Source organism: Oreochromis aureus, linkage group 1 (assembly GCF_013358895.1).
Source record: "Oreochromis aureus strain Israel breed Guangdong linkage group 1, ZZ_aureus, whole genome shotgun sequence".
Taxonomy (NCBI): domain Eukaryota; kingdom Metazoa; phylum Chordata; class Actinopteri; order Cichliformes; family Cichlidae; genus Oreochromis; species Oreochromis aureus.
Window position 1 is genome coordinate 11,800,148 of NC_052942.1, and position 24,423 is coordinate 11,824,570.

Below are 24,423 nucleotides of genomic sequence, written 5' to 3' on the forward strand. Positions count from 1 at the left end.
AAGCCTGTTAGTTACTGTTTAGATAGTAGATTTACCATCACTGGGTTATTAGGCACACATGATGAGCTATTTATTAATGTAAGTATGATATGACAGCAACTCAGTGCATTTAGGAATGTAGACATGGGCAAACTGAGCATCTTTGGGCTGATTCGTTTCTGAAACTGACCTACTAGGAAGCATCTAGGGCAGGGGTCTCAAACTCCAGGCCTCGAGGGCCGGTGTCCTGCAGGTTTTAGATATCACCCTGGGTCAACACACCTGAATCAAATGATTAGTTCATTACCAGCCTCTGGAGAACTACTACACATGTTGAGGAGGTAATTTAGCCATTTGAATCAGCTGTGTTGGATCAAGGACGCATCTAAAACCTGCAGGACACCGGCCCTCGAGGCCTGGATTTGGACACCCCTGATCTAGGGGTTTTAGAGAATGGTCTGAGGGAAAAAAAAAAATCTCCAGTTAGTAGCTGCTTCAAGCTGATTGGGGTGATGCCCAGTGTGGTCTTCTGCCGCTGTAGCCCATCTGCTAAAAGGCTGAATGTGTTGTGCATTCAGAGATGCTGTTCTGCATACCTTTGCTGTAACAAGTGGTTAGTTACTGCTGCCTTCCTGTCCGCTAAGAAGAGAAACTGAGGCAAAAATTTACATGAGCTTGTCAAAACTGGACGATAAAAGACCGGAAAAAAACGTCGCCTGGTGAGACGAGTCTCCATGGCTGGGTTGGAATTCATTGTAAATAACGTGAAAGCATGGCTCCATTCTGCCTCCTATCAACAATTCAGGCTGTTGCTGGTGGTGTGATGGGAGAATTTTATTTATTTACTTTTTTGAGGACACTAGCAAGGTGTACCTAAAGTGGTCATGAGTGTATATTCTCTGTCTAAAGCGACTCTCATCCACAGAACCCAAGGGTGTTCATGCTGACCTGGCTTTTAAAGCAATTACTGACTAAATTATACCCCCCAAGAATTCAGTGTGCTCCGTGAATATTGTTTTAAAAAATTTATTGAGGGAAAGTTTTGACACTAGCAAGTTCTTCATTACGTTTTCCCTGTAGTATTTACTGTGTGGCCTACTGCTGCTGCTCTTTTTTGTATAAAAGAAATCATACTGAACGTTCACTTTGCTAAAAACAAAAAATATATACAAAAATGGGGGTAGAACTAATGTCTAATATCCTGCTAAGATAGAGACTTGCACAAAAACGTAACATGCTATTGAAAACAGATTACTGGCAATTTCTCACACTGACAGACTATTTGCTTTGTGAACTTTGAATTTGGACAATCGTGGTCCTCTCCTATGCACGTACGTAGATCCGTGTGCAGATCACATCATCGGCTCCAAAGATCTGAAATGAGATTTGAAAAGCAAAATTGGAAAAAAAATGTATTAGTTTCTAAATTTGAGGACACATTAAAATGAAACCACATCTTTGCTTTTTACAGCCCACTTATCATCTAAAAAACAGGCAAATAAAGCCCTGCTTCAGAACTGTATCTGAATGAAAGTGCAGTGTAATATGACAGGACCTTCAGCTTTCTCTATCAGTGTGGCTCATTGCTGGAAAGAAGAAAACCCTGTCTTCTAATCATTGTACTCTAATGTCAGGCAGGTGTAAATCACTTCAGTGAAGTGTTGTTTGATTATTATTTCTTTTCTCTTTTACTCTTAGCTGCATATTGTGTAGTAACTATATTTTATCATTAAAGTGCTCATCCTCTGCCGCACATTTATGGCATCATTTTTATTTTGATATTTTGCTAAAAGAGACAGATGCACAAACACTGATATCAGAATAGAGGGTGGGTGTTGGGGCGGTTGATATTGGCTGTAGGGGCGTGTGCCTGTGCGTGACAAAGCCCAGTGATTTATGGGAGTCCCTGGGGCGTAGCATTATGGCCAACTGCAGCGCTACACATCATCAATATCCCAGGCAAAGCTGTGTGGCAGGACGGCGAAGAAGCAGAGCTGTGAAAAATGAAGCCGAGGCGACTCCATCTGGCACGTGGCGTGATGCCGAGGGACACATTAACTGGAGGTAACACCGGGGTTCATTGGCACTTCTCCACAGCGTGATCAATGAGACCAATTAACCCACATGAGGACACATACAGATCCCGAACCCCCCCCATTCGACAGCCTCGCAGTTTCTCCCGGCTCCTAAACCATCACAAATGAGTCGATGCAAGACTCTATTAATCTTTCCTAATCAATTTATTGGCTTTGAAGTGAAATAAGAGGACATACGTGAAGTTCCTCACATGGACCACTAAAAGACCTTTTCCATTTTTGAGCATTTTTCCCCATCTGCATTTTACACCAGACTGCCCTGATTATAGTCCACTCATATTAGATGACAGTGAATGCAATGAGCCACCACATGGAGTCTTCATTAAGCTCCACTTTCATCCATCTCTCGCCTAGAGCCTCATTTCCTCATCTGCTGCACGGTGCTTTAAGTCAGCCTCATGTGTATGTTGTTGGGGTATTTTGTGTGTTTACACTAAAAGCATCAATCCTCTGTGAAGTACAAGATGGGATGTGGTTGCTTTTAGTTCTCCACAAAATGAGCTTCATGTTTACTGATGGGCAGCAGAGGAGGGTTTTGACCTTTTCCCTTATTTGAAAAAGGAAATTTAAAAAAGGCTCAAGTGTTGCTATATTAAATAATGTTTTCAATGAGTTTAAGAGGAGAATAAATGGACGTGAAGGATTAAAAGCCTGAAATATTTACAATGTCTGATTAATCTGCGTCTTAATGATGTGACGTCTTCAAATCTCTTTCCGTCTGGCAAATATTCCAAAAGTCCAAGAGAATCATTGCTGACACAAAAGTAAATATTCACATTAAGGAAGCTGGAGCCACCAGATGTAAGGACGATTTGTCTGACAGAAATGACAGCCTCACGGGGCAAAGCCAAAATTCAATGTTATTGCTTCAAACTCATTGATTTCTTGACTAAACAGTCCTCTGCAGCTGTACCCCAGACCGCTGGCCCTTGAGGAAATTACGTGAGTGTGCAAAGCAGGAGCTGGATTGTTTCATAATTATTTAACTATAGGCTCTAAAGACTGCTTTGAAGCAGCTACACTGAATTTAGCGCCATTTGTTCTATATTTGTCTTTATCGCTCCCTTTAAAACGCCCAGAAATATACACATCTTTAAAGGGGATCGACTTATATTCTGCCCGTGTATGTACAAGTAATCCCTGTGTTTCCAAAGCTGTAGCTGTAGGCAGAACAAATCTGCATTCACAATACACTGACACTCGGTATAATTGAGAGAGCATACCTTATATGGACAATTCTGCCTGTATTCATATTGTAGATTTATCTGTAATGTTTCTCAAGGTAATTACAGTGTGGTTACAGCCACTGAGCTCATAGCCCAATTCATATTGTAGGTTTTATTTTACAGTCTGTTTTATCTCTCATTATTATCTGCTCCAACATCAAATCTTCACATCTAAACAATCCATTAGCTGAGATGAAATATGTAGGCGTTTTGCTTAAGTTACAGACAGCAGGGAATCTGTCTGATCTCCCCCTTCCCACCGGTATCACACATAAAGTCATGATCTTTTCTTTGAAAAATCACATTTTTCTCCAGTGATTCATTCCCACATGCCTATTAGGTTACAGTCCATCAATCCAACGTGGACAGACATGCACGCCCTCATCTTGAATAAAAACAGACTTGGCCCGTTCAAAGCTTTTTGTTACGCGTTTGAAAACCTGCATTCAATCCAAATAGCAGGCCATCTCAAAGGTTTTCATGATTGCCTCTCTGCAGAGTCACAGCCAGTAAAGAGGAGCTCTCCATCAAAGCCAAACTGGACACAGCTTTGTTGTCCATCTGGCCAATAAACCCCAGGACCAGATGTTTACAGGAAAACTGCTTTGTGTTAGTGATTTCAGATTGCCAGGGACAGAAGGGAGAAGTATTTCTGATAGAATGCAACAGCAAACGTATGGCAGTGAAATCTTAATTTGCCCCTTTGAAATATACAGTAAGTTTTCCCGCAGGTTATCCAAATCGCTGTTGCTTCAGAATCTAACAAATGATTATTTGTATCTATCTGAAAGGAAGAAGAAAAGAACCATTTTGGTTTTAGGTAAACCGTTCTGGGTGGCTTTTGTTTTGTCCTTGATGCACATACATCATTAGTCATGCATCATTATGATGGGATGTCTTAAAGACACACCCTCCTAAAGGGAAAATGAGGAATGGATGGTTTCTCCAACTGACCATGGGAGCTTAAAGACGTTTCCCATGAACTACACAGTATTTTAGAAAATTGGTAAAAATTTCCACATCTGGTGTCACCACCCATTTATGAACTCCCTTGACCATCTGCCTGGTTTGGGCTTCTGCCCTGTTTTTCTGTGGAAAATGACTACTTTCTGAGAGCTGAATTAAAAGATTGATACTATTGTATATACTGATTTTCATAATAGATTGAGCTACTAATTGTTTTTACTATTAACAGATTGATCTGTTGGACTTTTTGGTAGTCCCCAAAGGTAAAGTCTGGCCACCCCATATACTCTTTGACTCTAGAATACTTTGGTACAGAGAGGAGTTCATGGTCCACTCTGGGACTATAAGGTGCCCAGATCATCACCCCTCCACCACTGTGCTTGACAGCTAAGTGTGTTTATGAGTTTTTGAGGGTTTGAGTTTTACCAAATGTGGCGCAGTGGATCATGGCCAAACAACTCCACTTTTTTATTTGTCCAATGGACATTGTTCCAGAAGAGAGAAGAGGCTTTCACCTGGCAACCCTTTCATACAAAAGCAATGCAAAAACCATAATGCCAAATTTCTGCTTTCATAGAAGTGCTCACACTTGCTAATATTTAGCTAATCATGCTCATTTGATTAGCAGAGTGTGACTGCTACTTTCCCTCCGAAATCCTATGGAAGCAGCTGCATTTTTATATAGAGTCTGTGATAGAGGTAAATATTAACCGTCTAACTCTTGTGAAGAAACTCTCCAAATGGTAAACTATTCCTTTAAGAAAATGCTTTGCTGAACTATTTGAACTGTGGTTTTGATTTTTTTAATGCACCCATGTGAATAAAGAACTCCAAATCTGACACCCCGTCCCACTTTGCAATACATCCAAACATCTGTTCATTAATCTGCTGAGGGATTTCAGCCTCCAATGTTGATAATACTTCTTGACGGTGAAAGTTTGGGAGCCACAATTTCACAGAAATTTAATTTTCTTCTACAATGAAAAACAAATGTGATCATCTCAGAAAAGACAAATGCCCGTAGTATAATGCATTCCCTATACTCTACAGCTGCACACACTGTCACCACATTTCTAGTTAGAGTATAAACTTAAAAATTGCTCACCAATATGAGTTCATCCCCTTTGAGTTCTCGGCTCCAGAAGGTCTTCGGGCCGTTCCCGCTCAGAAGAGTCTGTTTGCAGTAAATCTTGTTTTCCGTTTCCCAAGTGGCCAAACTCTGTCGAAAAGCATAATTTTAATGAGTTTTCCTGTATTTCATCATTTTGGCTTCACCTGGCTGTTAGCACAGATGTGAGGGTTGTTTATCTCTGTCCTGTCACACTAATGTCTCATTTTTTACTACTTCCTGCCACTTTTAAGGCTTTACAGTTTGTTTGTTTTCCCCCAGCATCCATTGCTTCAGCATAGGTAGTTTTCAGAGTTCAAATTTTGACAGGTCAATTCACTTACCTTACACTTTCTGCCATCCACTGTCTCCTCATTAAACTCCTCGCCAATACAGAAGTTGATCTCCGTGGTGCGCACTGTGGTTGAAGTCTTGATGTAGAAGTGCTCTCCGTTCTGTCTTATCTCCACATGGGGCTTGGATGCGGCTGCCACGGCTACCTTCCTCAGCATGGCATTTACACCTGAAAGCATGGACCAATTTCCCAATGAGGCACTTTGTGACTCACCTATCTCAACAGCCAGTCATACAAGTCCTCCAAGGAAGTCCTCCTCTGCCTGCTCCACTCTGTGTGTAGGGGGAGGGGCACACATACGTACACGCACAGGCTTTTTGGTTGGCTATCTTTGTGATGACCTTCACTGAAATCAGTGTCAGTGAAAAAACTCCCAATCAGTGCCATGATCATTGTATAATTCATGGTTTTATTATTTATTCATTTGTGTTTTTGAATGTTGCTTCTTTTATTTTTTATTTATTGTAATCCTTAGTTGTAATTCTCAATTGTTTTTTTTTTTCTATGTACCTACTGTTCTCCCTTTTGTCTGGTTATCGTTGCCTGTGTGAGTTTGGTCCAGGTCTTTTCTTTCTTTTTATTTTGTAGTTTAGATCCTCCAGTGGTTTTCTGTGTTTCTTATTTTCCTCCTTTGCTCTTTTCCCACCATTGTTAGTGTCTAAGTTCACCATCTCTTATTACTTTTCCCTCATTTTGTGTGTTTACTTTAGTGTGTTTTTGCTGTAGCCTCTGTCAGGTTTTCATTGTGTGCTCCATGTTTTCTCTCTGTGTTTGAGATTAATCTTATTTAAACCCCGGTTTTCAATATAACTTTTTCAGGTCTTTTATCCTCTACATTTAACTATCAAATCTAAATGCCACACCCTTACATAGTCCTAACCTAATTTTTTTTTAACCTGAAAAACCAAGTTTTAACTCTAAAGCAGGCTTTAAGAAAGAGAACCAGGCAGAAAGGTCCATCTTTTACAGAATTCCTCATGACACCGACGGTCTAAAACTCTATCTGGTACCAACTGGTTTGATTTATTTTTTTGTTTTGTTCCCAGCTGTCCTCTTTTTGAAAAAGAAAACATAACTGTAGTATGATTGCACCTATAAAAACATGGTTACCCTCTCTGCACAACTACAGCACATAACAGTGGTGTTCCATCTAGGTAAGCAAGGAGAGCATCTATTAAAGCAAAGTGAAAGTGATCTCTGTCCTTGCATCTCTGCTTTATTGTCCCTGTTTGCCTTTGTTTAGAAGTCACCCCATGCCACTGGTATATACATACATTAAAGTGTGTTAATGAGTCTGTAGAGGACTAAATGAATACATTTCAGATATCAACTTCTTACTGCTTTCTCCATATTCTATTGTCTGGCGTTGACTTGTCACCTTACGTTTTTCTGCTCCCCTCTAGGGCCAAAAGGATAGTAAGAAAAAATTCTGAGCTCATGTTTCAAAGTAAAGGTAGAAGATTCCTGTCCCATCTATCTCAGTCAAACGAAAAGTCATCACCTTTTAGCTGTCGGGAGAAGATGTTAGAGTCTAAACTTGTTGGTTTAATTATTTAATAATCGAAGCGTTTAACATGTACAACTGAGATTTTTATCACCAGATGTTGTAAATATGGAGAGTGCAGTGCCAAGGTGATGACATGGAGGAATGCTTATGTTGTTTGATTTGTTTAGCTGTCCTGCAATACGTGATAGATTCTGTCTTTCAAATTAGTGGAAAAACCATTAACCATATCTGCTGAAGTACAAACAGTCAGATGACAGAATATTTCAGTCTGTTTCCACTCAAGTGCACCACTAGAGCTTAAGTGCGGTGTTTGTTCCAGCGTTAAATTTGTCTCCTGTCACTATATTTTCCTATTAAAAAATTAAACAGCAAAGCACCAGACTAAAATTAGGCATATGTGGATTAGCAAATGACTTATATTTTTATCAATTTAAACAGCCTTTTGTTGTAGCTTTTTGTTTTTTTAATTTATAAATCACAATTTCACTGAACTTGCCTTTATTTCAAAGTAATGCATTTCAGTTTAATTGGGGAAATAAAAGATAATAAACCACTAACTGCATTCATTTTCAGTTATGTTTGAAAAAAACCTTTGAACAAAGTCACACCTTAAGGTAAGTAAGAGTAATTTGTCCTCACCCAAAGCTTTGAGAAGCTCATCGAAGTTCTCGCTGCTTTTCATTTTCCAGGTGCCTGTGAAATTCTGCATTTTTCTCGTGCGGTTTTGATTGTGTGTCAGCCGAACGCCTCCTTTCTTCTGTCTCCTCTGCTGCCTTTCTTCAGGCTTTCTCTCTCCGCTTCTCTCCGTCTGTCCCTGTGCTCCCTCCCTTTCTCCTCCCTATGTGTAATGATCCCTCATGGCAGACCTCCTCTCCCCCTCAACAGACACATTTATACACCTACACACACACACACACACACACACATATCTCTGATGGTTTGTTCTGATTAGAGAATTCTTTTCATGACCTCAAACTGCTGTTTAGTTTCAAGGTTTTCAGGTCGCATCTCATCTGCAGTGGAAATAAATTCAAATCTTTTTCGCTAAATTTCTCAGAGCTGAATAAACAAAGAGCGCTATCATGTACTGAACAGCAAATCCAATTTTAAAGGATGTGTTTGAAGCAGCAGAAATCATGTTTTTGATTAGTTTCTTATTGGGGGGGTTGGGGTTCCACCTCTACAGAGGTGAGCGTGGCGCATTATAAGCTGTTTTCTGGATTTGGTACAAGACAATAAAAGCTGTCCATATGAAGACACTGTTTCCCAAATTTTAACAACTACGTGGAGTTTCCTTGCAGAAACAGTGTCATAATCACGTTGCATGACCTTTATTTTTGCTTGAAATGAGGACTGATTGAATTAGGACCCCCATCTCATGTCTCCCTTCTGTTTTGTTAGGCTGCAAAGGAATCGCTTTACAGTACGAGGTGGAGAGGAGAAAAAAATTACAGCATTCTTCTAAAGATGAAATTTCCATCCAGACACACAATGAACGCATCATCATCTCATCACTTTCACTGAAGATGAGACATAGACTTATGTAATAAAACTCCTTTGTGGTGACTATTTGCCCTCTTCACATATCTAAAGGACAAACAACATTCTTGTGTAATCATGCTCATGTGGATGCTTTCAGTGCGCCACACACCCTCACACAGCTACCAATACATCCCATGAGAATGAGGGGCCCTCCCTTTAACCCTGGCCAAGTCAGATTTGTTCTCCGTCTGACGGCCCCTCATCAATCTTTTTGACAAAATGCCTCCCAGACATGGCTTGATAATTAATGTATAGCTCAGAACAGGGAGCACTCTGTCATCCCACCAGGAAGTGTCAGCTCAAAGGAGGCCTCTGCCGTCTTCACTCGGCCTCCTTGTTTGTTTCATTCATCAGTAGATTTGTCCGTTGGTCTCTGGGTGGCTTTATTTTCAAAAGGGAAAGTGAACGTTTTGTTTGGCATAGAGAGACAGTTGGAGGACGTGTGACAGGCTCAGAGGAAAGAGTGTGCGCTGTAAGAGCATTGCCTTTTGCCATCTGTTGTGCAGCTCATGCAAATTTAGCTTTTTAACGTACGTGTCAGTTGCGTTGGTGCTGCAATCTGTTTAATCTGGTCTTAAAGAGTCAGGGTTTTTCACTCGTGTAGGTCTCCAGTGACCTTTCTGAAGAACTGAGAACGTGTGACTGTACACCAACACTTTTTTTATTATGATAACAAGGATTCCAGTCTTCACACTAAAATATTTGCATAGGCATTCTGTTGGGAATAACACCATTTAAACCCAGTGGACTTTGCTCGGTAGATCCTTTCGTCTCATTATCTAACTAACATAATGAGAGATGACCTTTGGTGCCAGAGCGTCACCTTGGATAAGATCTATGGATGCCCTACGGTTAGGTGAACATCAAGGAAACACATTGTCCCCTCAGACCCTCTTCTCTGCATGTTGAACTCCCCGAGGACAGTACACAGGAATGCACAATATTGACACACTTTTGACATGCACCCTCAATACAATAATAATTAAAAAGAGATTTTAATCTCAGTGATATTATTTCCTTGAATAAATAAGATAAGAACAATATCAAGAATAAAGCCAACACTGAAACTAATACAAAAACTGAACTTAAAATAAATTTTAAGAAAAAGGAACAGAAACAAGAAAACTCAATATGGAAACTACTGAATTAAAAACAGTCAAAAATTAAAAAAAAAAAACAATAACTGACAGACTCCTTTTATCACCTTTTACGTTTTATTGAACAAATACCTGAAGACACACTGACACATGATATGAACCCACGTGTATTCTGCATGACATAATCAGGTTTAGATTTACAGTAAAAGACAAAAATATATCACTTTCATTAGTCACTCGAGGCCGCACAAATAAAAATGGGAAAAAAGTATTAATCTTAAACACCATTTTGCATTAATTCCCAGCTCATCTATGTGGAGTCTTGGTTTTAGTTCATTCCAAAGTCCAACTGGGATCCCATGAGTTATTCCAACACAGCAGATGTATGTGTAACTTCCATTCTACAATCTGACCATATCAGATTATTTAAACTAAATGTTTTGTTTTGTAATTGACTACCTTCCTTAAAGTGCAACTCTAATTTAAAAACACCTATGTGAGCCCAAAGTTACTCCTCTTAAGCAAATTTTAGTCACCATATTCCCCAAAAGAAAATAAACCTGAAAAAAATAATAATAATAATTTAGGCGTCTTTTTAAAATTCACACAGCTTAGAGGAAACATACAAATACATTGTGCTGAAATGGACAAAGCATTCACATTATTGCACATATACTGTTACAATAGCGAAACAGCAGTTAGTTCACAACCAGGTTAGCCTCACAGCCCCAGCATAATGGAAAGATTTCACTTGTAGTCGCCTTCCCGTTAGATAACAAAACACTAAATGAGCCTTTTACTAACCAGCTTGATCACAGTGATATTTTCAACACTGCTAATAAAACCCCTCAGTAAAGTCAGTAAAAAGTGTAAGTAAAATATTATATGGTATATGCACTATGTTTTGGATCGTGTCAATTGCATGAAGACTTTGAATCAAAATAAAAATCTGTCACATTGTAGATTCTAAAATGAAATGTTTGAATGCAACCTGGCTGATGCACACAGCTTTAAAAAGCATTAAAAAGGCAGGTTTAAAAAAAAAAAAAAAAAAAAAAAAAGGCCAAGAAAAAGGAACTGCAAAACGGAGAAAAAAAGCCAGTCTGGTGAACATAAGGACACAAACACTTGGGAAAGATTTGTTTACTGCTGATGTGAATGCGTCATCACCAGTTAAATGACCTTTATCCAAACCATCATCAAAACACTTCTTGGCTTTTTTAGAAGAGCACAAACACAGGTTACTACAGTAACCATCTGGTTACTCTCACAAATGATCAAACATAGTAACTGTCAGCAATCAACTCTCCACAGCAAAGGTCCTCAAACAAGACTTTCAATCATCAAAATGCCAACACATATGAGGATCAAATATATAAAGTAAGTCCCATTAGGCTGCATTATTTTGCATGCCCTCTCCATTACTGAAACAAAATGGCATTCACCCCTTTAATTCGTACCAAACAGCAGCAGGTTCTGTTAATCAGCAACACATAAAAACTGTAAACCTGGTTAATATTCTTAATAGCCAGGTAATTCATGTTTAAGTTACTGGTTTGTTTGGTTTTTAAAGTTTGAAGATTAAAATTCATAGTGTGTATTTAAATTACTCCATTTTGACCCCAAGGCTGTTAAATGCAATTAAAGCAAACCCCTTTTTTCACTTTGTGCTTACACTCAAAGTCTAAATTAGGGTTGAGGGCTACAAATGGCACAATAAAATGGTCCTTATATGGTCTCTCCAGATATCTTCTACCAGTGTCTTGAATCCACCAGCTCTGGTCGCAAACTCAGTTTCTTTAGTGTCTCATAGCCAACCACCATGACGATGGCGGTGGGTGTGGATGAAATGATGCGTGCAGACAGTCCTTTGGTCAGTCCCCAGAAGCCCTCCTCTTTGATCAGCTCCCTGAACGTCTCAATGATGGAGTTCCTCCCTTCAACCTAAACACATACAAATCCCATTATCATTTAGAACCACACAAACATCCCAGCTAAGAGTAGGGCTGGGTAATGTGTTTAATCTAGTCAGTCAAGGCAAACATTTCCTTATTTACCTTTAGTAATGTAATATTTCTGCTTTAAGGGAGAAACTGTGAGTTAGTTCAAAAAAAAATTAAAAAATTGTGAGTCACTGTCAAAATAAAGTTTTACTCTTTGGTCTTCTTTTTGTTTGTTTGTTTGTTTTACAAGCTGGACCTGATCTTAAAGTAAGTGCTGGGAAATTCATTATTACCCCAAGGGCTACCAGACCATCTATGGTTTAGAGAGAACTTAAAGAAGAATAGCACCGATCCTAAATAAATAAATGACATTTCCTGATCATGTTTGACTCTAATGAGACCATCCATTAAAGGGCGGTGGAGGTGGAGGACGCCTCGGACAGGTTGCCACTCTATCACTGTGCTAATAGTTGATTTTGACTTCTGCATTGACTGTAGGTATGTCATAACCACAAACACCTCTGAAACTCTACACTATCACCCGTGTCATAACCCGACATGCATCTCTCTGGAAATGTAACTACACGTCACATCGATGGAGCCCGCAACCAATGTAATCGGCCTTTTCTGTACTTTCGATTCCTCCTGTGCATTTCTGGCTACATTTTCTCTGCAGTTCTTCAGTTTATCAGTGAGAGAACCATCACCACCTTAGTATAGAGAATAATAATCACAGCATTATTTATAATGACTTTATAGATTTGTTTCTATTAAGGCTGCCATCGCATATAAGACACCTGGACAAAATTACAAGGTGGTTAACACTAGAGATGGCACGATACCACTTTTTTATGTCCGATACCGATATCATAAATTTTTATATCTGCCGATACCAATATGAATCCGATATAGTGTGTTTTTTAATCAATAAAACTGTGTTTTTAATATCTTGCTGCTTTTTGTACAAGTTCATACTCAAGTTAAATAAACAACAACACCAAAGCTATTCTGTTATACCTGTATGCAAAAAATACACTGCACCCAAAATATTTCATAGTTCAGCCTAATAAACTTAAACCTACTCCATCCTCCCTATTCTGGTATTTTAAAGAGTAAGCAACCTAACTAATAGGGTTCTAAAACCCCCAGCAAACCCCCCCCCCCAAAAAAAGGGAACCACCCACCCTCCACCTCGTGATGCTTAATCGACGTAATCAACTTTAATTTGATGCAGTGTGAAAAAAAATGCATAGAAATCAATTATTTTTCAAGAATAATTAAATAGATTCAACATCTTTCTCCCAACAGAATTGCAGACTGCACAGATGGTATCTTCCCAAAGGAAAAAGTACTATAGCTTACTAGGGTATATTAGACTTAAGAGTTACTATATTAGGGCTGTGCGATATGACCAAAATCTCATATCCCGATATTAAGACATCTATTGTCCGATAACGATATAAATCACAAAAATGTAACATTTTCTGTAAATTCTGTGAATGTCGGGCAGCTCGACTTGCGTGAAGTGTTTCCAGCTGGGCGTCGCGTACCTGGAGTCGAGTGTTTTAACTGATGCATGAAACGATACATTTTTAGACATAGGTTGTAACGGCCGCCGTTTTCTTTGTGAGTATTTATTACACGGCGTGCTGCGGGGAAAAGCCTGTTCTAACGTTTGAGTCTAAGGTTTACTTTTAGCACCTGACGGCTCTTTTTTGCTTCTCATCCGTAAATACTCTGCATCTTTCACGTGATTCAGTTTATTTTGAAAAGTCTCAACAGGATCTTGAGCTTTATTGTGAAAGGTTTATGTGGAAAATAAACAAAGCGGACACGAGGTGGTTTTACCGTCGTAGTTGCTAACGACAACGCATAAAAACACACGCTTGTCCGTCTGTAGTGTGGTTATATTAAACATAAGAGAAAGAGAGAACTTTAGGAAATTAATATAGCCACTACAGTGACCATCAAAATAATGAAAAAATATTGCCGTAAACAGTTTATTTTGCGACACCACGAAACAAACGATAGCGTAAACTGAAACGATAGACGTTTTTCTATCGTCATCCGATATATATCGTTATATCGAACAGCCATATACTATATACAGTAATGGACTTCTATACATTCTACATCAGATTAAAACTTTGGGTGTAAGATTCAGATAATTATTTATTAAGAGCTAGACATTTTAAATGAGAATAAGAAAGAAAAGCATGTCTTTGTGCCCCTTTTCCTGTTCATGCCCCTATCGGCCCCCTGGCTAAACTTTGCTAGATCCGCCCCTGCACAGTTACCAGCCGTCAGCTACGTAGAAAAGGATCCTGGTGTAGAAAGTAATATTAAATAAATTCTAACAACAGCTTATCAAGGTTAAACGTGCTGCTGTTGTTCCGCCGCTGGTTTCCTCTTTCTGGCGCGAAGTGGGCGATAAACAAACAAGAGAGAAGGACTCGCGACACAAAAGCCGATCAGCTGATCATTGATCAGTTTCATGATTGAAGTAGCAGCAGGAGAGGGAGAGAGAGGCAGTCGCTCCATATATCGGTTGTTAAGCTTAACACGGGAACGCTTTACAAACATTCAAAGATGAAGTTACACACTTGCTTTACTTCTCTCTGGGATAACTTCCTCGGAGAAGAAATGCCGGATTGCTAGCGAGGCTACAAATACACACAGCTGCTCTATCACGTGACGCATACTGCTCCGACGTGCTACGGTTATGAGCCGAGTTACGCTGTGTCGCAAGTTTTGTGAGATGCTTTTTTGATATTTAATGGATCGGATTACATTTTTTATTTCCCTCCGATATCCGATCCAGTAATTTACGTCAGTATCGGACCGATACCGATACGTAATATCAGATCGGTCCATCTCTAGTTAACACGTGCAGGTATGAATGCTGGTAACAACCTCGGCCACATGTGTACGTTACATCACAGACTCTACAAGGATTCAACTGTAACACACACCCAGACAACTCCTCACATTTACACTTACAGCCAATTTATAACTACTATTTATGCTAGCATGGATGTTTTTGGACTGTGGCAAGGCAGCCATGTGGGCAAGAAGGCCACATAAGCACAGAGGGAACATGCAAGCTTCACATAGAAATGTGCAGTAAACTTATGCACATGAACTCTTGACTTCAAACAAATGGATTGTGTTGGACTCTGTTGTGTATATAAAATGTTTATGTTTGTTTAGTGTAACACTGAGGGCCGTGGGAGCGCTGCAATTTAAAATTCCTGTGTATAATCTGTACATATGGTTTTTGAAGATAAAGCTAACTTTGACTTTAGTGCCATTTTTTGCAACACATTCAACTTGCTATACATAAATATAACCGCTATATCCCAAATTTTAATCATATGTTTGCAATAAGTCCACAGTGACTAAATAAATTGCTTAAAAGTGCAACAGACCACCAAGAAACTTAAAAAAAAAAACTTTTTTAAACACATTATTCTCCAGATACAGAAAAGTCATAATGTATCCCTCAAAATTGTAAATGAAAAAAACTTGCATAAAATCCTTTCAAATCACACATTTTATTCATTCATTCATTTATTTATTCGTTCATTTATTCATTTATTTATTTATTAGTTCATTTATAACTTCATTTTTGAGGTACTCTTGCTATAATCTCCAGCAAAAATGAAAATAAATGCATATTGTGGCCAATATGCAAAAAGTATGCATGCACATCAACATAGATCATTTCCAAAAGTGCATTCAAACCTCTAAGGCACAAAAGTCAAACATGACTTTTTAATAACACAAGTGGAGCTGTGATAAGCCTTGGAGAGGGAAAAAAGGGGGGAGGAATTACATATTTTTGTTTTTGCAGTTAGTGGCTCATGAAAACATGTAATAGTTTATGATGAAAACGTGATGATATATATTCCGACACAGGAAGCGCTGTGAACAGCTGATCATATTGATAAAACACCTGCATCTGCATTATAATGTTTTTGTTGTTGCACATGCTTTTCATGTGATTGACATTAGCAGAAGGAAACATCTGTCTGGGACATGCTTTAAGCGCGATATGTAAGTGCAACTCCTGGAGTTTTATATGCAAAAAAATAATGCTCTAACTCATTTGATTGCATTTCTACCAGCATTTAAAAATGGATATGCAAAGCTGGAAGCGCAGGCAATCCTGCTGGTGATAAAGAATAGAAAGGGTCATTTTCACACAGACTTCTTTTTGCAACCAAATGTGCCACCACCTGTTGGCCATTCGACAGGAAGCAGTTTTCCTTTATATACAGTCTATACTTCCAACATTTGTATTTGGTGAGAAATATAATAGCTTACCTGGACTCGGGCTCTGACCACATCCATTGGATTGGTGACAGTGGAGGCAGTAGCAGCAGCTAGTGGTCCAGCCATGGCTTGTAAGATCAGATGAGGACAGTCGCTGGGAGCCAGTTTAGAGAGTTGCTCTGCAGAACATTACACATGCAGATATGTTATTAATCACATGTTGAGGCCACGAAGCATTCATTCACACTACAAATTTGCTAAAATAATGAAAACACAAAAGATAAGACAGACTTACAGCCTCAAAGTCAAGAAACTGCGCTATAGCTTCCACTTACCAGCATAAAAGTGATAGAAAGGCCACCACACAGCACTGTTCGGGATGTAGGTGAGTAAAGAAGCCACATATCCCCTGTAGAAACCCCTGAACCCATCAGCAGCAAAAATCTGAGCAATAATGTTCCTGGTTTGGCCAAACACTTTCTTTGGCTTTCCAGTCTCAGTGTTTGAGTCAAGCCGAAAGCGTGTGAGGTGCTGCCCTTGACCCTGCATCATCAGCTGCTGAGATATGACATCTATGGGAACAGTGATGCTCTGAGCGACCAGGGAGGCCGAGCCCCCCGCCACCAGTGACTTGACGGTGTTGTCCTCTGAATACTGCGAAACGTACTTCCTCACCAGCTCATAGGTGGTTATGTACGCTTGGCCTGAGATGAGGGTGAAGGTGTTGACCATGAAGCCACGATACAGGCCTTGTACGCCCTCCACCCGCAGGATCTTGAAGAAGGCATCGAAGGTGCCGCCATAGAGTGACTTGCCCTTCTGCACTTGCAGTCGAGTCCGGATCAAAGTGGCCGGGTAGACTGTGGCCCGGATTGTCATAGTCATGAACAACCCAAAGGAGTAGAACTTCTTTTTGTCGAGGTCCTCCCATTCGATGATCTGGATGTTCCTTTTCTGCTGCATCCTGACAGCTGTAGGTGCCCCCTCATCAGACGGATTCTTGTCTAACACACAGAAGAAGAAAAAAAAGAAAACAGAACAGTCTTTAAAGTGGCAGCTAAAAGAAACTGCACTTGTTTTTTATATTCAAAATGAAAAACTGGCAAACATTTTGTGTTCTGAAACTCTATTAGACACTGTATTCTGGAGTTGAAGGGCAAGTGCAGAAACTTCATGAAAATCCTCCCGGATGCAATAACAACATCTCTAATTTAGGTGATCTTGTACCATTTTTGCCATTCCTAATATTACCAAAATATATGACGAAATACCTTTAATACAAAACGGGTTGTTACTTCTCCTTGAGCAGTAATGTTTAACTTATATCCAGTTATCTACGACTGAGTTCAAGGGTCATGCTGAAACTAGCAAATCAAAGCTAAAAGGCTGTTTCTAAAGAAATAAGTGTCTTAAGCAAAAACTGTACTGCCATGCTCTTACAAATGTCTGATTATATATATACACATTATAGCAGAATGTAGCTGACCCCGGTGTCAGAGGACACCACGTTCCGGAGTCAACGTGGAGTCAACTCAGCTGAAAACAACACGTAAACCTAATATAGCAACTAACACACTGAGCAAGCCAAAAGCTTTACAAAACGTGCCAGTTGCCACCTGCTGGTTTAGCGTTGTTAGCTAACATATTTTAGCTTAAGCCGCGCTAGCCCCGGGGTAAACGATGTTAGCATTGGTTGAACGTTAACTAGCTTAGTGACTACTTACCTATTCGGACATATGTTTATTTCAGAGTCATCTGCTTAGTGTAAGTCGAACATGAAACATCGCGTCAACAAATGACTGGGAATGTGTAACTAAAGCTAGCGTGGGTGCAAGACAAGAAAACACGGAGTTGGCTAACTTCCCAGCTAGTCGGCTAACTCTCTGAGATCTTCCTGCTCCCATTCAAACGCCATGCTGTTCAAACACCCAATCACATGCAACGTGTCTTCTTCGCTTTCTTTTACATTACGCTTCCGGATATTTCAGCTGTCTCGTTACTGTCGTGCACCACCAGGGCTGGAGTAGTAAATGTATTTCAGCAAGTTCAAGAGGCAAGAAAAGGTAATTTACCAGACTTCTGTTTTGAATATATACTTTATCAGGGCCCAGTTTCTGATATTAGTTTAAGTAGCGTTTATCGTAGTGAACGCGACTTGGTTTAATTTATTGATCATTCATGGTATAAAATATGTTCCCAATGATATTATAATCTTGGTGTTCCATTGATTTTACCAAATTAATAAAAGCAAATATTTACAATCGAAAGAAAGAAAGAAAGAAAGAAAGAAAGAAAGAAAGAAAGACTAACAGCTTACTGAGTATAACTGAAAACAGAATAGTAGTTCAACTCAATGACAACAATGACCCACAACATGTAAAAACATACCTAATGACCTTATGACTCTTAACTGTGTCATGTGCCATGGCTCAGAAGTCATTTGGTATTTTTGCTTCTCCACAAGACAGTGCAGGGGTTATTTGTGACAAAAACATGGCAGCAAAAGTGAATGGGAATGTTTACAAGATTGTACTGAGACCTGTGAAACAGTGGTGCTGACAAAAAGAGATGGAGGTAGCAGAGTTGAAGCTTTTCACTGGGAGTGACCAGAATGGACAGGATTAGAAATGAGTACAACAGACGGTTAGCTCAGGTTGAGCAGTTTGGGGAAAAGTTAGACAGGCAAGGCTGAGATGGCCTGGATATGTGCAGAGGAGTGACAGTGGGTGTATTGGACTAGGAATGTTAAAAATAGAGCTGCCAGGCAGGAAGAACAGAGAAATACCTCACAGGAGGACATGCAAAGGGTTGGTGTGACAGAGGAGGCAGTTTATCCGCTGTGTCTACCCCTAGAGGGAGCAGATGGAAGAAGGAGGATGTACTTTTGCTTCGGTAAAGTTGTCATTTTTAAAAGTGCCATTAGGAGGTGTTCAAGTACATCACTAACCAGCAGTCAGTGAGCTGTGCACTGTGTTACAGACTGATCGGTCCTCCCACTGAGAGGTGGCGCTGCTGAGCGGCTACTTCACTGACGCGGTACGCCGGTGTTTGTGAGGAAACGCCAAACTGAAAGTAGTGGACCTCTCATCCTGGGCAGTAGTACGCCAAGTTAGACTCGTTCACCCGAGGTAAATAATACACAATTACTATATAGTCACTACAGTACTTGTTATTTTAGCATAATTTTACATCTTTACTTCCTTTTGTCGTGGAGCAGCTTGGCGACTTCGTTTGTCATGAACTAGCTCGTTAGCATGCTAGCTAGCATGCTGAGATATTGCAAATTCATTCTGCTGCACCAGTTAGCCGACTAGCTGCCAAGGGCTTATTAAAGCACGCGTTGTTTTTATAAACCAGCTTCAGAAACTTTTAGCACCTATTTTGGTTTCTAACTTTAGCAAAATATATGTTCACTTTCTTTATCTCTGAATTCAGATACGTCTTGTGTCGATTTTAAAAAGGCATCGTTTTGTCGTCTTTTTACTTTTTCAGGATATTGCCAGTGACTTGAGAAAATGGTACGTAGCTGTTATACTTTTTAAAAATCTCAAAATATTGTTTGTTAGTTTTTTCAACTAGTATAGGCATTAATTTTGTGTTGTTGTTGTTTAGTCTCGCAGATATGATTCCCGGACAACCATATTTTCTCCAGAGGGTATGTTTTATTTCTTATCTAAGACTTTGTAACCAAATACTGGTCAAAATAATCCAACACAAGAGGCCAAATACTATCACTCTATTATTACATTGTATTACAATCTCATGAGTTTTTGTTATTTTAATCCCTCTATGAACTTCAAACCAAATACAAACTGTCAAAATACACCAACTCATGACTAGTACTTAAAGCAGGAACATGTGGATTAATGAGCCTAGTTCAACGCCCTAGAAATAAACACTCTGGGTCAACGTATGAATAATTTGAGTTTAGTATTTTACTTCAGGGGCTACCTGTGAGCTCTAATCCATAGTGAAACTGCTGTAAAAGTATTTTTCTTTAGTATTTTATATATCCACTGTTTTCCAAAAACTAGTCTTAAAGGGTTTTTTTTTTTAGTATTGTTCATTTAAAAACCCGAATTTTTGCAATTTACAGGACGCCTGTATCAGGTGGAGTACGCAATGGAAGCAATCGGTCACGCTGGAACGTGTCTGGGTATCCTAGCAAATGACGGGGTGCTGTTGGCAGCAGAGAGACGCAACATCCACAAACTGCTCGATGAGGTTTTCTTCTCTGAGAAAATTTACAAACTCAATGAGTAAGTGAGCTTCACTAGATTCTTACCTTTAAAATGTATTCAATTATTTTGTTTTTGGTTAACATTGCGTTTGTGGTCACATTTTCAGAGACATGGCCTGCAGCGTTGCTGGGATCACATCAGATGCTAATGTACTGACAAATGAGCTGCGGCTAATTGCACAGAGGTGAGTTTCAGAAGGAGACAATTTTATGGCTGTAATTAGAAACAAAGGGATGATGGTGAATGCAGGCTGATATAACCACCACCACCACCAGCAGTTGTTTTCATACCCACAAATAAAGAAAAAGCTAAATGTGTGTAGACTGGTGCACTTTCAAAATGAGTCTTATTACTTGAGTTATGTTATTACAAAATGTGTTAAATAGTTGGTGATCTGAAATTTGAGATTACAGCCTTAAACATGTGTCTGTAGTTTCTAACCATTTCTCTCATTTACACCAACCACTAACCAGTTTTAATTCTTCTTAGGTATTTATTGCAGTACCAAGAGCCAATACCCTGTGAGCAGCTGGTCACAGCTCTGTGTGACATTAAGCAAGCTTACACACAGTTTGGAGGTAAGATGCACTGTCTGTTTTAATCCTCACAGCCTTTTACATTGCTCACCACGGCAAATCTCCTCTACTTATTGTCCGTCCTTACATTTAAAGTGTTTTAAATGGGGGATGTGCTTGACTAGTCAACTAGACATTTAAACACTGCTGCCCTTGCTCTTTAACACCAGAAACACTAGTTAGTTAAACATCCAGCCATCCGCTTATCCTTTTCAGGGTCGCTGGAGCCTATCCCAGCTGTCATAGGGCAAGAGGCGGGGTACACCCTGGACAGGTCGCCAGTCTGTCGCAGGGCTAACACACAAAAACCGACAACCATTCGCACTCACATTCACAACGATGGGCAATTTAGATTAATCAATTAACCTATCCCCACTAAGTGCATGTCTTTGGACTGTTGGAGGAAGCCGGATTACCCGGCGAGAACCCACGTAAACATGGGGAGAACATGCAAACTCCATACAGAAAGACCCCAGTTTGATGGTGGAGTTGAACTCAGGACCTTCTTGCTGTGCGGCAGCAATGCTAACCACCATGCCACCATGCTGCCGGTTAAACATAATATTCTTATTTTATTATTGTACAACTGTAGTTGCCGGTTCAAAGTCATTACTGTGCCAACAGCTGCTAAGCAGGGCTACAGCCTCTGACAGACAGCTACACCACCCTCGCTCTCTGTATGTCTATGAAGGGAAGTTGTGAATGAGAAAGAGGTGGGAGTAAAGAGAGGACAGCTATGCTAACCCGTGTGGTTCTGCAGTACTTTGATTTCAAAAAGAATTAGCAGGTGTATGTCAGCTGTGTATGGAAACAGTAACCAAAGCCAGGTGTAACCACAATCCACAACAAGGTGTGCAGGCTAGCATGTTGATGTTGCTGCTAGCACTGCTAAGCTTAGCAAGATTCTTCAAATTAATCTGACACTTTGTGTTTTTGCAGTGTTATACATCCATGATACAAAGTGACACACATAACAGCAACATTTAAAACATGATTTGATTAACAAGAAACGCGATTAACAGTTTCTTCTAGCTACTAAAATACACAAAATATTTATCTACGTCCATTAACGTGTGTGCAGTTTTCAGTGTTTTCTCAGTGTGTTTTGTATTCGAGACTAGTCAACTAGTGAGATTTTTTTTTTTTTCTATCATTTAAGTGACTAGTAAATTAGTTGCCAGGAACATCTGTAGTTTTAAATGTCTCTTCATAACACTGACTTTTATACTTTTTTTGTCAAATCTCATATCTGTGAAGAAGCTGTCCTCTGCTTAAAACACAAAAGATGTATTTTAGCATTTTCTAATAGCTGTGTGGTTTGTCTTGACAGGTAAGAGGCCATTTGGTGTTTCTCTCCTCTACATGGGCTGGGACAAGCATTACGGCTTCCAGTTGTACCAGAGCGACCCCAGTGGCAACTATGGAGGCTGGAAGGCAACCTGCATTGGCAACAACAGCGCTGTAAGCCTGAAAATACTCTGATAATGAAAATCTGTGAAATGATCTGATTACATACACCAGGTAGTGGGAAGCAAACCAGATTGTAGTTTTAAATCTCAGAAGCTCATGATAATCCTTTATTTACCTTAGTTTCTTTGATTTTTATTTTATTTCTTTATTTTTTTGCCTTGGATTTGGTTAAACCCATGTAATAATGGATATTCTAAATGTTTGTCTTTTTTCTAGTGAAATTCTAGAGGCCTAAGTGACATATGTATACACATTTTTTTTTTTTTTTTTTTAATATATTGTTTTTGTGGCGTTTGACACGTTCACTTCTTTGCTTCAGGCTGCCGTATCCATGCTGAAGCAGGACTACAAAGAGGGAGAGATGGCTCTGTCCTCTGCACTGGCTTTGGCTGTCAAAGTCCTCAACAAAACAATGGATGTCAGCAAGCTGTCGGCAGAGAAAGGTGAGGTGCAAAAGGACTTTCTTACTGTTATTTCCATTTATTATAATGGAACCTAAATCGGAGCAACAGCATATGATAATAAAACCCTGTTTCGCACCGACTGTTTCAGTGGAGATTGCCACCCTGACACGGGAAGATGGGAAGACGAAAATAAAAGTGCTGAAACAGAAAGAGGTGGAGGAACTCATCAAGCGCCACGAGGCCGAAGAGGCGAAGGCCGAGAAAGACAAAAAGGAGAAGGAGCAGAAGGAAAAGGACAAATGAGCAAAATAATAACTTTCTTTTCACCCGTGTCACCAAAACCTGTTTTGTTTTGTCTTTTACATTAAACGTTTGGAAACTGATGGAAATGTTGGTTTCTTTGTACATGTCATACATATGACCGTTGTTTTATTTACACAATAAAACACGCTTTAGAGCAATATCAATGTAATAACCAGTATGCTGAATTTTGTAGTTAATTAAAGGCCATCTGTATGGCTGTGTTGTCATAAGCTCCCCTTGTTTTTTGCCACTTGATGGAGCCATCGGTCTTGTGGATGAACACTTTTTATTCAACATAAGAGAGACTAAGAAAACACTCTACTTTTGGTAGTATCGCAATTAATTGTGAAACTCATTTCAAAAATAAAAAAATCAAGCATGTTCAAGCACACATCTAGTCACCAAAATGGAGATCACAGTTTGACTATTATTCCAAAGAAATAGAAGTTGTTATGTGCTCTGTTTTCCCAGAGAGGCAGATAAATATTTACCACATGTCTTACATAACCTTTTCTTCCATGACACTGAGCGTTAAAAATAAAGTTTCCTGTGTTTACTGTTGGCCCATTGAGCCTCGCATCCTTCAGCCAGCTCCATCTGACTTCCTCTGTAATGCAATCTGCTTACCACTTGATGGCGAATGTGTTCACCTTTCAAATATACTCCAGCCGATGTCCTGGTATGTGTTAGGCAACACATGTGCACTTAATTCTTCTCATAGAGTCGTAGCATGGCTCTGTCATTTTTATCTCAAAACACTGCTCAGTTTGCACCATAAACTATGAAAAATAACCGCCACAATTTGGTTAACAGCCATCAGTCAGCGAACAAGACGTACTGAATACAGAGCAGCAGAGCCAGACTCACAGATGTAAAAGTTTAAAATAAATCACACACAATCCTAAGTGATCAGGCAATAGTTGTCATTATGCCATCAATTTTGTGTACACAAACACTAAGATTTGTTGGATAGCATGGTATAAAGAGCAGGTGGTTAATATGAACACAACTCAGTGCCTGTATCACTGGTGCGTGATCAGTAAAGGGAACTTTGTTACAAATGATGTAGGTGGTCACTAAAACCAGCCGTTGTTAACACTATAGAACCACTAGAAGGTTGAGCTGACCGACACCATCACTTCCTGTATAGACAGAAAATATCTCAGCAGAGCTCCAATCAATAAAGCAAATCTTCTGGTCAGTGTTTTTGTTTTGGACTGTTCATTTCTATTTTTCTTTACATTCTTTGCTATAGAACTTTATAGATATATATATAGATAGATAGATATATTTTATATGTATCTTTTTAGTCTTTTCACATCACCTGGAAAGATTG

The 24,423-nt window shown here is 39.5% G+C and overlaps 3 protein-coding genes across 3 annotated transcripts; 1 reads left to right on the forward strand and 2 right to left on the reverse strand.

The window, feature by feature from the left end:
• Positions 1-989: 989 nt before the first annotated feature.
• Positions 990-8,078, reverse strand: LOC116324004 (cellular retinoic acid-binding protein 1). The gene is made up of 4 exons (XM_031744530.2): positions 7,877-8,078; positions 5,720-5,898; positions 5,373-5,486; positions 990-1,353 (listed from the first exon to the last, which is right to left on the reverse strand). Exons 1-4 carry the CDS (start codon positions 7,944-7,946, stop codon positions 1,303-1,305), a joined length of 414 nt encoding a protein of 137 aa, XP_031600390.1. The 5' UTR covers positions 7,947-8,078; the 3' UTR covers positions 990-1,302.
• Positions 8,079-9,909: 1,831 nt separating this feature from the next.
• On the reverse strand, positions 9,910-18,151 carry LOC116324002 (solute carrier family 25 member 44). Its single transcript, XM_031744527.2, has 4 exons — positions 17,819-18,151; positions 16,430-17,098; positions 16,146-16,273; positions 9,910-11,820 (listed from the first exon to the last, which is right to left on the reverse strand). Exons 2-4 carry the CDS (start codon positions 17,055-17,057, stop codon positions 11,629-11,631), a joined length of 948 nt encoding a protein of 315 aa, XP_031600387.2. The 5' UTR covers positions 17,058-17,098; positions 17,819-18,151; the 3' UTR covers positions 9,910-11,628.
• A 915-nt stretch (positions 18,152-19,066) lies between these two features.
• psma4 (proteasome 20S subunit alpha 4) lies at positions 19,067-23,196 on the forward strand. The gene is made up of 9 exons (XM_031744521.2): positions 19,067-19,222; positions 19,587-19,612; positions 19,707-19,749; positions 20,191-20,353; positions 20,442-20,519; positions 20,825-20,913; positions 22,241-22,371; positions 22,700-22,823; positions 22,933-23,196. The coding sequence occupies exons 2-9, from the start codon at positions 19,610-19,612 to the stop codon at positions 23,085-23,087; spliced, it is 786 nt and encodes a 261-aa protein (XP_031600381.1). The 5' UTR covers positions 19,067-19,222; positions 19,587-19,609; the 3' UTR covers positions 23,088-23,196.
• Positions 23,197-24,423: the final 1,227 nt, after the last annotated feature.